This window comes from Phaethon aethereus (assembly GCF_964289735.1).
Source record: "Phaethon aethereus genome assembly, chromosome: 2".
Lineage (NCBI taxonomy): Eukaryota > Metazoa > Chordata > Aves > Phaethontiformes > Phaethontidae > Phaethon > Phaethon aethereus.
The window spans coordinates 83,361,914-83,376,358 of record NC_138582.1 but is presented as its reverse complement, the minus strand read 5'-3'; the positions used below and the strand labels follow the sequence as shown (position 1 = coordinate 83,376,358).

Below are 14,445 nucleotides of genomic sequence, written 5' to 3'. Positions count from 1 at the left end.
AGGAACAAGGTTTTGCAGCTTGCTCTGAGGAACTACTTCTGAGCTCCCTCATACAAGTCAAGATTTATCAGTGTTTATCAGCACTATAGTGATGTCCAGATATGTTTTAAAGGTACTGAAATGGAAAAGGTAGGGACTACTTGAGAAGACCAGATTGGACAACTGAGGACCACTTGTTTAGATGATAAAACCAAACAAGCTAACACTGTCTCCAGAAGGAACTGCCCACAGCTTAGCTCACATGATCTTTCTTTTAGAGAAAAAATACTTTGTTAATTTCTTGTGTACCGTTCCTGTGGATACCGGTCTCTGTACATGAAATGTACATGAAATCAAATGATTAAGTCCTTGGTTTTGATTTGTTGTAAAATTGACTGTGGAAGATTTCTTCCTTTAACAGCCCTGATAAGCACTTAAACATGCTATATTTTGCTAAAGCTTAGATGTGTTGGCTTTGTTTCTAACTTACAGCATAAACAAAGAGTTATTTTAGTGATTTTGGATTGTAAACAATGTTGATAGCTTCATATTCTGTTGTTTCAAATTAGGGAGGTTGGGCACTTTTGCAAAACTGCCACCTTGGACTTGACTTTTTGGATGAGTTGATGGACACTGTAATAGAGACAGAGACTGTCCATGAAAGCTTTCGACTGTGGATGACAACTGACATTCACAAACAGTTTCCCATCACCCTTCTGCAAATGTCTATTAAATTTACCAATGAGCCACCACAAGGTCTCAGAGCTGGACTAAAGAGAACATATAGTGGTGAGTGCTAGAGTGGTAATGATTTAAAATTTAATTTTGCTCATTTTTGGACTCTCTGGTGTTATCTGGTGGTCACATTGTAGCCACTCATAGTAGGTGTAAGCTAGTATGAAGAACTGACCACGACAATGCCAGGACACATCTTGATCATTGGTTTGAGCTAGAAGTTGTGAAAATTAAAAGGAAGAGTTCTGCTGAAGTTCTGTTGCCAGAACTTATTAGACAGTAAAACAGGAAATGGCTTTTTCTTTTCTCAAATGCTGGCTTCTAATATCTCAAAGTGTTTAAATTTTTAATCTTCTTGTGTCTTTTGGCAGAAAAGCAACACATTAATCTTTGTTGGCTATTAAGTGCCCTTTACATTGCATAAAATAAAGGTCAAAGGGTCTGTGCAGAAAGCAACTTAATATGAATTCAGCTATTAGTAAATTGTGGTGGGTTTTTTTTCTAAAGTTTACTCTTTTAATTTGAGCTACTTAATAACATGCTGTGAACTGTCTCCAGCATAGAATGCTTTCTGGGACAATAATTTGCTTTTGGGAGAGAGACAACTGAATCTAGGAATGATGTTTCAGCACTGATTTCAAGTAGTTTTGAAAAATACTATTATTACATTTCTTATAAAGCCCACTTACAATCAATAGGTGTCAGCCAGGATTTACTAGATGTCAGTGACATGGTACAATGGAAACCAATGTTGTATGCGGTAGCCTTTCTACACTCCACTGTTCAAGAAAGACGCAAGTTTGGATCTCTGGGTTGGAATATACCCTATGAGTTTAACCAAGCTGATTTCAATGCTACTGTGCAGTTCATTCAAAACCACTTGGATGGCATGGATGTCAAGAAGGTAATTAATGTTTTTGTGGGGAAGGTGGATTAGTGTGATCAATCTTTCCAGTAGTGAAATGTATTTATTTACATGGTTCCCAATAACGGAAACACAAACATGATTTTAAATTATTCTTTTGTTTCTTTCTACAAACACTCAACATTCCAAGTATACATGTCTGTAGAGCAGCAGGCTTAAATTAGACTTTTAATCTTGTGCATGTTAAATTTCTACATTAATCTGCACATTAAGAAAAAAAACCTCAAACCCTCCCAGCTGTCTCCCTTCAGAACTTCAGAAATATAAACCTTCTTTTCAATGTTAATTAAGTCAGATCATTAAAAGTGGACCACTGTATTTAAAATATTCTTTTGTTTAAATCTATTTTGAGTAAAAATAATAATTTGTCTCCTCCAACCTATTTTGGCAGCATATAGAAATTTTAAGTGGCTTTAAATGACTATGTAAGAATTCCTCTTACATTCCTCACTTTCAGATGGTCAGTTGTCATATATAGGTCTGTGACAGATCACTTTATGATCGGCGTTTTAAGTGAAGTTGAAAGCATGATTGCAATGTAGCTGTATCCCTCTGGCCCAGATGCCGGAATAGCCTCTTCAATTAGTTGTCAATGAATTCTATTTTGAGAAGTCTTTGAAGGTGTTCTGGGAATGCAGGATTATAGGGAAAAATAGTAGTAAGAAAATAACTTTCTTCCAAAAGGGGCAGACTTGGTATATCAGCTGTTCTTACTAAGGAAGATTTAAATAGGTGAGAAGAGGATTAACTAAAGTCAGTGCTTTCTGCTTGGTTTTAGGGTATCTCCTGGAGTACTGTTTGTTACATGATAGGTGAGATCCAGTATGGTGGCCGTGTGACAGATGACTATGACAAAAGACTCATGAACACCTTTGTAAAGGTTTGGTTCAGTGAAAATACATTCAGTCAGGAATTCAGCTTCTACAAAGGATATAGCATACCCAAATGTACGACAGTGGATCAATACCTTCAGTACATACAGGTTGGTAAATGAAAGCATTTCAACACAAACACGACCAACAACAAATAATGTACTTGTTTCTCACAAGTTCCTGAGTCCCAATATTTTGTCTTTTCTTCTGAGTATCTGTGTTTTGTGGTTTTTTTTTCACAGACTCTTTATTGCTAACAATCTGCATAACTATTAGTGAGAACTAATTGTTGTCACCAATATTATCATTGTCATGACAGGAATCTTTTCTTTTTCATGTGATTTTCTTGAGAGACATACCAGAAAGCATACAGTTATTAAAGAGAGCAAAGAATGGAGTCCAGACATTGGGTACAATCTCACAGAAATAATAAGCGTATATATATGAAAGTACAGGCTGACTATTAAAATAGCATATAGAGGTTAAAACTGAATTTGTTGTTAACCTTGGTGTGATTTGGGCTGTGACATGACAAACAGGTCGCAGCAAGTTACTGTCTCTAAGACTGTTTAAAGAGATCTAGCCTCTTAATTTACAATGTAGGGTTTTGGGGGTTTTTGGTGTTTGTTATTTGGTTTTGTTGTGCTTTTTTGTTTTTCTTTTTTTAAAAATAATTAGCTTATAAATCCACCTCCAGTTGTGCTCTTTTTATATTTTACTATTTAGAGTCTTCCTGCTTATGACACACCGGAGGTGTTTGGTTTGCACCCCAATGCGGATATCACTTACCAAAGTAAACTTTCCAAAGATGTATTGGACACTGTCCTCAGTATTCAGCCTAAAGACAGCTCTGGTGGAGGAGGTGAAACCCGAGAGGCAGTTGTAGCCAGACTGGCTGATGATATGCTGGAAAAGCTTCCTGCTGATTATGTACCATATGAAGTGAGTTAATGAAATTCTGTCAAAAACATTTGCTCCATCTTGCTTTGTGTGGATTAAAAAAAAAAAGTCACAATACTAATTTTTCTAAAAGCATGTCTGAATTCATTCATACAGGCAATACTTCAAAAATTCAGAAAAATACAGGCAATATTTTATAGAAGTCTGACCAGACTCTTAACATTTATAATGAAGTCACTAAAAGTGCACTGAAGTGCTTTTGTAAGAGCTTTTTGAAAATATTAAACCACTTAATGCTTAAGTTGTCATTTGCATTGCGGGGGAATTAAGATCATCAGCTTTTAACTAAGGTTGTTGACACTGTAAAGGACTGAGGTTATGTTACAAGTGTATTCATGCTTCTAAAGTATTACAGTATGTATTATTTTGGGATTCAGCTTACATCCTGAAGGTATTTTTAGGTTGCTTTCTTCTTCAGTGAAGTGAATACTGAAAAGCTTGTCAGGTGATAGCTTTCATTGATTGAAGCCTAGTGTTAGTATCTGAGAATCCGTATTAACACACAATAGCCTATGTAATCATATTTGACACCTGCTGCCTTGCAGCCATTTCTTTTCAGAAATAGCAACTCTCCTTCTGCTTGTGCGGAAGATGGAATGACTCTCAAGGTGAGAGGGTTTTATTACAGTTCGAACAATTTACTGATGACTAAATATATTGACACTCCAGTCGACTGTGTTCTGTGTTCCCATCCTGGAGACTACAGTTTAATTGACTGTTTGGACAATTTGCGTTGTTTCTGGGTGTTTCCATAGTTCTTAATTGTCCTTTAGAGCCCCAGAATTTTAGGATGCTAACATGATAGTTCTTCCCAGGTGAGGCTGGTTAGGAGCTTCAAATAAATGAGAGGAAAATGCTTGTAAAATAGTTAAGGTTCCTATATTTCCTATATCAAGGGGGTGCTAAACTTTCGTGTTTCATTGTATTTGTGAAAACTTAAAAGCAAGTAGGATTAATTACATTAATAGTAAAGCATTTACAACACTTTTATTATGAAATGGATGTGAATCACCCCAAACATGTCATCAAAAAAAAGTTCACACTCATGTTTGTACTTTAACAGATTCCCAAGATAGCTACCTGCTTATCTAGGCAGTAGGATGTTTTATTAATTAGATAGCTTGCTTGCAGTCTCCTTCTTGAGGAGAGTGAAATCTCTTATCCTTAGTCTTCTGCCATTTTATTTACTCTTTAATGGAAGGTAGCATGAGGACCTGATACAGGCTAGATGGCTTATGAGTGCTAAATTTCTCCTGTCAGGATGCTGAGCTATGAGAAGGAGCAAAGAGACTTGTACGATCTAACATCCTCTTTTCTGTTTTTACACAGCATTGAGTTTCCCTTATGTGCGTTATGCTCATGAGTATATACTCTTTTCATGTACCCATGTCCTAGATCTGTTGTATTACGTTTTCTGTAGCCCATTTTGTATTACATGATCTTCCCTCCCTCAGATGGCATTAATGATCATAATTTATTTTATCTGAACAGTTATGAATTTGGAATACTGATTATCTAGCAGTTTTCCAAAAGTTTGCGGCTAATGAAGTTTCTAACCTACTGTCTTTCTAGAAGCCTGATCTTTCTGACTTTCCAAAAGGCTGAACCAGGTGTCTCGGATCTACAAAGGGTTTAAATTTGTGTTTCTCAGAAGGTTACTGCTTTAGTGATGAGCTAAATTTCATGGTAGTTGTTAGTCCAACTCTCTTCAAATTCTACTCGACATCTCCAGGAATAGACATGTGGCTTAATAAAGGCATATACCATATAGTGTCATTGTATAGGTGCCATTAGCTGTTAAATTTACAAGAGCTCTTTCTGGGCAGATCAGCTCTGATCAGAAATGACAAACTGAAATTTAGTTTATATTAATAAAAGTGAATGTGGAGCACTAAACTCTTTCACATGGTGAAAACTATTTTAAATTCCTTTTTGTGTGGCAAAATACTAATAAACTTGGGAAGGTTATTGATACTGTGTCCAAAGAAGGGCAGCGAAGCTGATGAGGGATCTGGAGCACAAGTCTTATGAGGAGCGGCTGAGGGAACTGGGGTTGTTCAGTCTGGAGAAGAGGAAGCTGAGCAGAGACCTTATCACTCTCTACAACTACCTGAAAGGGGGTTGTGGTGATGAGGGAATTTGTCTCTTCTCCCAAATAACTAGTGATAGGACGAGAGGAAATGGCCTCAAGTTGCACCAGGGGAGGTTTAGATTGGATATTAGGAAAAATTTCTTCACCAAGAGGGTGGTCAAGCATTGGAACAGGCTGCCCAGGGAGGTGGTGGAGTCACCATCTCTGGAAGTGTTCAAAAAACGTGTGGATGTGGCGCTTCAGGACATGGTTTAGGGGACATGGTGGTGCTGGATTAATGGTTGGACTTGATGATCTTGAAGGTCCTTTCCAACCTAGTGATTCTGTGATTACCAAGAACAGGGCTGTTACCCTGTGTAGGATTCAATACCTGTTATATATAATTTTTTCACCTGTGTCCCACTAGGACTATATTGACTACAAAATTTCTAGTTAATGTCCATACCGTTCTTGTTAATTTGTTAACTTTACACTTTCGATTAAAAAATACACCAGCAAGTTTTATTAGAATTCAAGACTGCCGGGCATTGTCATAGTTCCCAGGCATTGCTGATAAATAGTGCTACTATGCTGAGGCAAAGTGGCTGGGGCAATCACTCTTGATTGGTTTGTGGAAAGTGAATCTTGGGAACTGTCTGTTCGAGTTAAAGCTGAAATCCTTGAAAAGGGGTATGGCCTACATGCTGTTTAAATGACATTAGCTCACAGAATGATATACAGACTAAATAATGAGTTAGACTGAAAACATAGCCAGTCTCAGCATCGTAGTTTTCTCTTGGAACACATCCTGTATTTCTGTCTTGCAGAGGATTCAGGGAAGATGCCAAACTGACCGTTTAACTTCCTAAATAAAAGTACTATGTCTTAAAAATTGTGTTGGGGCCTAACCTTGACATAAAGCCACCTTTGTTTTTTACTTCTGTTGAAGGCTCTTTTGGTTTTCTACCTACAGGTAAAAGAGAAGCTAAAGAACATGGGACCTTTTCAGCCTATGAACATATTTCTGCGACAGGAGATTGAACAAATGCAGAGAGTTATTTCCTTAGTGAGAAGCACTCTGACTGATCTAAAACTTGCCATCGATGGGACAATTGTTATGAGTGAAAATCTGAGGGATGCTTTAGACTGCATGTATGATGGAAGGATTCCTGCTAGCTGGAAAAAAGTAGGTGTACATCACTTGTTTTTTAAGGAAAAATTCTATAGAGCTATATAAAAGTAACTACTTTTTTCAAACACAAGTGATAACCAGGTCTGTGCAACTGCTGGAGTAGATTTTGAGCTAAAATAAACATAGTCAAAACAAGCCTTCTTTCATTTATAAAAATAGAAATAAATGTGGAAGGTGCTGGTGTTCCCGTTTTAAGAGCCTGTTGCATATTGTCAGGATAAAATGCTAGAAAGAAGAGAATAATTTAAAATGTAATGATGGATTTCTAAAAAATAGCACCTACACTAGTGGACTACACTGTTGCTATTCTTTGAGATTAAGACTTGTAGTCTTAGAATCACAGAATAATAGAGGCTGGAAGGGACCTCTGGAGATAGTCTAGTTTAACCCCACTTCTGAAAGCAGGGTCAATTAGAGCAGGTTTCCTAGGACTCTCCAGAATCAAGAGTCCATACCTCTCTGGGCAACCTGTCCCATTGTTTCATCACCCTCACAGTAAAAAACAACCAACCAACCAACCCCCCTGCTTAAGTTTAAATGGAATTTCCCACATTTCTTCTTGTGCCCATTGCCTCTTCTCCTATCACTGCCAAGGAATTGACTTCATCTTCTTCCATTTTCTACACATGAGCTATAAACGTTGATATCTCCTCTGACCCTTCTCCAGGCTAAACAATCCCAGCTCTCTCAGCCTCTCCCCATAGAAATTGTTTCCAGGGTCAACTAGAGCGGTTAATGGCAACTGATGGAAAGAAAAATGAGGAGGTTTTTTTGGTGTGTTCTTGTTTTGTTTTTTTAATTGACAAAGTATTTTCATGGTACAGAACCTAGACCAAAGCAGATACTTCACTGCACAAGTATGATACAACTATTCAAAGAGAAAAATCATAAATTTTGCATAGTCCAAGCTCAATTTTCCTTAGCTTTTCTCAGAATAATGTTGGCAGAAATCCTGTTATTTCAATGCATTGAGCTTGGCTTTAGAAAGATATGTATACAATACTTCTTCATAATTTACATAGCTATCTGTTTTTTCAAAAAATTCATAAAATGGACAATTAGCACAGGGAACATTAAGCACGTCTAAATGGAATTGTAAGCATGAATTTGAAGAGAGCAAAAATTGGCTTTGGGTTTCAGTGGGATGCAACATTTATTGATTAGATTAAAAGTTAATATATGAAAAATGAGCTTCAAATATGCTTTGCTAATATTATGTTGTTTACTACCTTGTGAGGAATTACCTTTTCTTGACATGGATATGATGTTTTAAAACCATTGAATAAAATTAAAAAATGAACATGCTGTTAACTATTTTTAGGCATCTTGGGCTTCCAGTACACTTGGTTTCTGGTTTACTGAGCTTCTAGAAAGAAACCACCAGTTTTACAATTGGATTTTTGAAAGCCGACCAAACTGCTTCTGGATGACAGGGTTTTTTAATCCTCAAGGATTTTTGACTGCAGTGAGGCAGGTAAATTGTGCTTAAAGTCTCACTCTGTATATTCTTTGATTTTTTTTTTTAAGTATTGTATGATGAAGGTTGAGTTATACGCATGGCTCCATCATGTCAACAGGGAAGATACATGACTGCATAACTGTCTAACATTTCCTGAGTGAAGTGTTCTTCCTCTGCACATACTCTTTCAGTATATCAACTACTAATGTGTTAAAATATATTTCCTACTTCGACCAAGCCCAATGTTTGTAGGGGCTACCTTACAACATTCTTAAGGTAGACTGGAGAAGTAATGTCTCATGTTACCACTGAGATACCCCTGAGAGGGGGTATTAAGTCCGTGAATTTATTTTCCTGTTTCCCCTCCCTTTTAGTCTGTGTTCAATACTTACTTGTCTGGAGGCTTGCCAGAACAGCTATTCAGAATTAGTCTTAAATTACAGTTCTGCAGTTCAGTAGCTAATTCAGTCTCTCTTCATGAAGTGGGAAAGAGGAATTTCCTTCATTAATGTGTACTAAGTATGAAGTTTGATGCATTTGCTAATGTATCTATCTCTGTCAACTTGGTGATTGTATTGGTTGCTTAGGATGCTAGTTGCATTTGACAAGTGAGGCAATAAGTACCTAGGTTGGTCAGCATAAAGGGACACGTCAGAAACAGTAATTGTCTGGAATCTGTAAAATTGGGAAGCAATACTCAGGTGGGAATTCAATGGGACCTCAGAAAAAAAGCTAACTTTTGGAGAAGAGAATGAAGATTTGCAGAGAAAATCTCCCCTCTTGCTCTGAGGTTTGGGTAGCGTACTGTTGGTCTGTCAAACTGAAGTTCTAATTGGTGACCTACTTCTACTAAAATTGCAGGCATATAACCTTGGAATTATATAACAACATATTTTGAGTAAACAGTTGTAGACTGGGATTTTCTTTTGGACCCAAGCTTGTGGAAAGGGTTTAATAGCGGGATCTATAACAGTTGGAATCTACAGAACTTTTCTGGTTCCCTAAAAAGAGAATGTGGGTACATATCAACCTAATGTCCCAAGTAAAAAAAACAAAGTGACTTTCTCAGCATTGCTATGTGGTGGAACAAATAAAAATGAGAAAAATGAAGAGCCAGAATGATCACTGAACTATAAGCCTTCTGCTCTATTAAAGCAGCTAACTACAGTATGGGACAAACATTAATTCCAACTACTTCAAACAAAGATCTTGGAAAACATTTACAAGACTGGGATAAAACTTGGGTCTGGCATAACGTAATGGCATGGGATAGCAAGGAATTGAGCAAGATAAAGGAGTGTTGTCCAGTGTACTAACTGACTAAATTTGATATATATGTTGAATCTTAAGCATGTCTATCTTCAAGTGTTCTCTGGGTTTTTTCAGTTATTTTATGTAGCTTTAGAGCTGAGTGAGCTCTTACTCATTATTAAGAATACAGTTAATGAAGAGTATAGGTACAGGAAAAGGAAGGTAACCCCAGAAAATATGCAGCAAAGTGTGCGTTTTGCTTTTGTCATTGGAACTGCTTTACTTAGCACATGCAGTTAATGTTTTCTCATCTTGTGAAATTTTCATATTTACAAGAGCCAGTTACCATTGGCATTCAGTGGTTATGTTATTTGGTATGGTCTTAAGATATTTTCATATAATAGATTGCAAATCAAATATCGTGGATAAAGTACTGAAAGATTTCTTGTAGTACCATGCCATCACTAGCTTAGAGAGAAGTCAAACTGCTGTAAACATGGCTATTATAAAACGTTAATTTTTTGTATTGAAGAGGATAAGTTGTGACCATACAAATGTTTCTAATAAATGATTGCAAAAAATGGCTCTGTGCACATGTGAAAATGTAACCTCCATACTTTTATCTATTTTGGGCAGGAAATAACAAGGGCTAACAAAGGATGGGCTCTTGACAGTGTAGTGCTGTGCAATGAGGTTACTAAATGGGTGAAGGAAGATATCGCAAGCCCTCCTTTGGAAGGTGTCTATGTGTATGGGCTGTATTTGGAAGGAGCTGGTTGGGACAGAAGAAACATGAGACTGACTGAATCTAAGCCCAAGGTGCTCTTTGAGATGATGCCGGTTATAAGGATATATGCAGAGAATAACAGTAAGTAACTATATTGTAAAGGATGTTAGAATTCAATGTAACTTTTTATTCAACTGCATGGAAGGCTTTTGGGCTTTAGGGATTTCATGGGGCTGTTGCTATTCATTGTATACATGAGAAATTTGTTTCACTGGGGGAGACTTCCCCATCTTCCATATAAAATGAGTTTTCAGCCTTCCTTGGTAATTGGTAATAGGCACTTTTTTCCCCTAATATTTAGATAGGTCTCTCACCTTCTGGTCTTAATGTGGTTAATAACTTTTTAAACCCATTACACATGAGCTGTTCTCTGCCTCTTCTGACAAACATGCTTGCATTCAGTCTTCAGTTGACAATGTGTGTCCTAGATTGAGAAGATCAACATTTATATACATACTCTGTAACCTCTATTACCTAAACCCAAATAACCTCTTTCCTGCATCCCCCAAACCAATGTAATATATATATATAAAACTTATGTAAGTATGTATACACAACATATATAAAAAACACGTATATCTTATATAAGGTATTTATATATAACATGTTATATATATAATGTGTATACTTAGAAAAATGCTTTTTTTTCTGGACCAGGCTATTTTTGAGCTAACAGAAGCAAGCAGGAGGTGGAATGAGGTGGTGGAAGATGTTTTGTCTTTGAGGCAGGAAAGGACTGTAAGAATGGAAAGGAAACATGGGGCTGAAGGGCAGTGCTGCTTTGTGAAAATGTATAATTTAGGTTAATGTGGGTTTTTTTTTCATATAAAATAGGAAATGCTGTTGAATAGGGATATAAAATAAGATAGGATTATCCACTATTGAATATAAAATTGGAAACTTCTATTGAAAAGCATTCTATCTCCAAAAGCAAAGCCTGCTTATGTGCTATTTTGCCCAGATTTTGTGTAGCTGATCTTTTATAGGAAGCATGATCATGGTGAAAGCAGCCAAGATGCCAAATAATGAGTGCTGAAGTGTGAATTACGACTAGAGTACTGTTCTAATTCTGCAGTGAAGAAGTTGTCAATTCATACTCTGAAATACTAAATGCATTTCAAAATAGGTTGTTCAAAATAGGGCATTTTTTATTTTGACACATTAATAATATACCGATAAGAAGTAATGTTCAGCAGGCAGATTGAACTAATAATAACACTAATCACACTGGAGTGTCCATTTAGACTTCTTGCTACGTCCAGTTCCTAGGTGCTGATTTTATATCTTAAACCTACAGGATTTTCAAGCCATATGTGGCCTTCAGCTGGCCATAACATAGTAGTGAACAGTGTAAGAATCAAGTAAGACTTTTCTCTGGTGATGATGGAGAGCTGTGTACTATTGAATTTCAGTTCAATTTTACATTTGCCTTATGCCCAGTCCCTTAGGGCCCTGTTTTTTCAACCTAGTTTTATTGGTTTTTATGTGTCTCATGTCTTTTCAGCTTCAAAAAATCCACGTCTGTATTCATGTCCAGTCTACAAAAAGACCATTCGAACAGATTTGAATTATATTGCTGCTGTGGATCTTAAAACCCTTCAGCCTCCAGAGCACTGGGTACTGCGTGGGGTAGCACTTCTGTGTGATGTCAAGTAATGTTAAAAAAAAGGTTTCTAAGGGTTCTGTTCTTTTTTTAAATGTAAACATCAATATGTAGTTAGCTATCCAATGCATCACTTCTAAAAATATATTTTCTAAGGCATAGACTCCATTATGGTATTTTTAGAAAATTGTTCTCAATAAACCTCTACTATAGGCTTATAAATGCTCAATCTTAGAGTAATAATAAGTTTGGTAAATAGACTGAAGTACTACCTTTGATGTCTTGACAAATCACAACAAATATTTAGTGTTCCTATCTCACTATTGTGTGCTTAATTTTACCTTGACTAAAGATTGACTTGAACATTGTTACCTTTCAGTGGCAAATATGCTTGTATCAGGGCAGGCCTTCAAGTAGCTAAATGCAAAGGGGTTTTTTTTGTGTGTGTGTGTATCTGTGGAAAGCTAAGCACAGTTGCTCATTCATATTAGTTAATATCCCACAAGATGATGTTCCAAGAATTATCTCCTAGCTGATAGTTTCTAATTTGCTTGCAGTCTAAATAAAGAAGGTGAGACTGGAAAAATATCACACCTGTTTCACCACTTGGAGAACAATTTCATTGTGTTACACAGGAAAACAAGCATTTGACAGCTGCCAGAATTCCTTACTGTCTGGTTCATGCTTATAAATATATAACAGACAAGGAGAAAATAGTTCCGTAAGAATGCTTGGATATTTTTTCATGTGCTAGCACACCAGAGTTGAGTCAATCTTCATCAAGGTTATTAGTTTTATGATATCAGTTTTAGCTTTGCTTCTGCTCTAATTTTGCAATGTTGTGATTTTATATATTGTTCTTTTTTTTTTTTTTCTCCTTCTTTACTTATGTGCTGCAGCCTTTTTGGTGTGTCTGCTAGATAGGAAACTTTTCACGTAGGAATCCATCTTGAGAGAAATGTTAGCAGTTCCATTTAGTTGAACAGTATTGGCTTCACACATCAAACACACGTATGTAATCATCAAAAAGCCAGTGTATTTTTGTTGCTAAGTCCAGTAGGTCATGTATCTTAGTGGTCTGTCTTGGTGTAGATGAAGCTGAAAGAACCAATATTTCTGGTGCATCTGTCATACCTAAAAACTGCAGTGGAGAAGCTGTTTTCAATTTTATGTCAAATCAATACATGGAATTTGAAGGGTGTATTTATTAGTTCATTAAATAAACATGCTGAATATATCTCTTGCCTTAAGCTAATGTTTAAAGAAATAAAAAAATTTATTAGAGGACAGAATAATTGTCTTTGTATTTAGTGGAAACTTCAGCATTCATTTCTACAGCCAAACCAGTTATGAAACTTAGGTGGAACATTGATTCTGTTCGAAACTAGTTGTAAAGGTCTTTCCATCTTGGAATTATTCTTTTTTTTTTTTTTTTGTAATAACTCACAGTGAAGCAAATGAAATGTATGAAAATCTCCTTTAGGAAATATTTTTAATTTTGACATGGCAATAGATAAATATAAGATGGGAAGATTGAATTGTTCTTTAATGGGCCTTGGAGCACAATGCTCAGACTTCCAGGCGATCCTCCAGATGCTCATTGGAGTTCTAAGTTGCTGTGGAATTGTGTCTTTCACTAAGACTTCCTGAAGGAGATGCACATACTTCATTCTTGTGCAAGTCATTTACACTGAGAATTTTTAAGGCACGTACTCTTAAAATGCCACTTTTCAAACAGTGGATTTTTTGTGACATTATTGCTGTAGTCACAGTGGAATTGTCGAACAACATGGTAATTCTTAGTGAGTGAACTGTGCACATTTTTTTCAGTGTGATTTTTTTTATGAGGGTGATGGGGAAAAGGCTAGTTCCCCAAATAAATACATGCTGGTGATCCTAGTTGTGCCAAAGACTGTTAGATCAGTGAAGCAATATCATGTCAGGAGCCAGACTGCATAACCCTGTTCTCCCAGGTGTTTTGCTGCCTGGGCTGGGGAACAACTTGGTGCAGCTGGAATTGGACCTGCCTCATTACTAGACTTGCCTGACAAACCCTGATCTGGTTACCCTCATCAGGTTGAGCCCTGCCTTGCTGATGCAACCTTCTGGCATGATCTCAGATCTGCCTTGTTATTACAGCCTCATCTGGCACTCACTGTTATGTTAGCTGTCCCTGGTTGCTGTCATGGATCTACTCTGCTTTTTTGCTCAGGTGCCATGGGACTGTGCCCTTGTCAGAGGGGGCCTTGCCCTGCCTACCCTGCTGTGACTCTTGGCTCCCAGCTCCACTTTTCTTTCCAAGCAACCTGTCCATGCTGCTCCCTGACATATAGCTTCAAAGAGGTGAAAAATGAACTGTTTCTTGTTCATCTTCATGGAAGAAGTGGGTAATAAAATGTTTCTGTGGAAAGGAATATCAATAAAATAACCAGCCCTGACATACTATAGAACTGGCTGTACTTTCTCCGCGTTTGGCTCTGCTACTGGTGCCGAATGGATTACTCAAGAAAAACCATTCACAGACATCAATTGTGCCATTACTAAGCATGCAGCACTGTAGATTTGAGGGTCTAGAAAAATGCAGGATTATAGAAGGTATTTTGCACTTTTC

At 36.9% G+C, this 14,445-nt stretch overlaps 1 protein-coding gene across 1 annotated transcript in view; it reads left to right on the top strand.

Moving 5' to 3' along the window:
• DNAH5 (dynein axonemal heavy chain 5) overlaps positions 1-11,887 on the top strand; it is a gene marked incomplete at both ends in the record, with an annotated part of 132,058 nt that extends 120,171 nt beyond the window's left edge. Inside the window, 8 exons of the mRNA XM_082015325.1 lie at positions 549-768; positions 1,413-1,618; positions 2,418-2,621; positions 3,238-3,453; positions 6,516-6,728; positions 8,056-8,208; positions 10,081-10,312; positions 11,736-11,887. Of these exons, the coding sequence (XP_081871451.1) occupies positions 549-768; positions 1,413-1,618; positions 2,418-2,621; positions 3,238-3,453; positions 6,516-6,728; positions 8,056-8,208; positions 10,081-10,312; positions 11,736-11,887 (1,596 nt within the window). The remainder of the gene's footprint in view (positions 1-548; positions 769-1,412; positions 1,619-2,417; positions 2,622-3,237; positions 3,454-6,515; positions 6,729-8,055; positions 8,209-10,080; positions 10,313-11,735) is intronic.
• Positions 11,888-14,445: the final 2,558 nt, after the last annotated feature.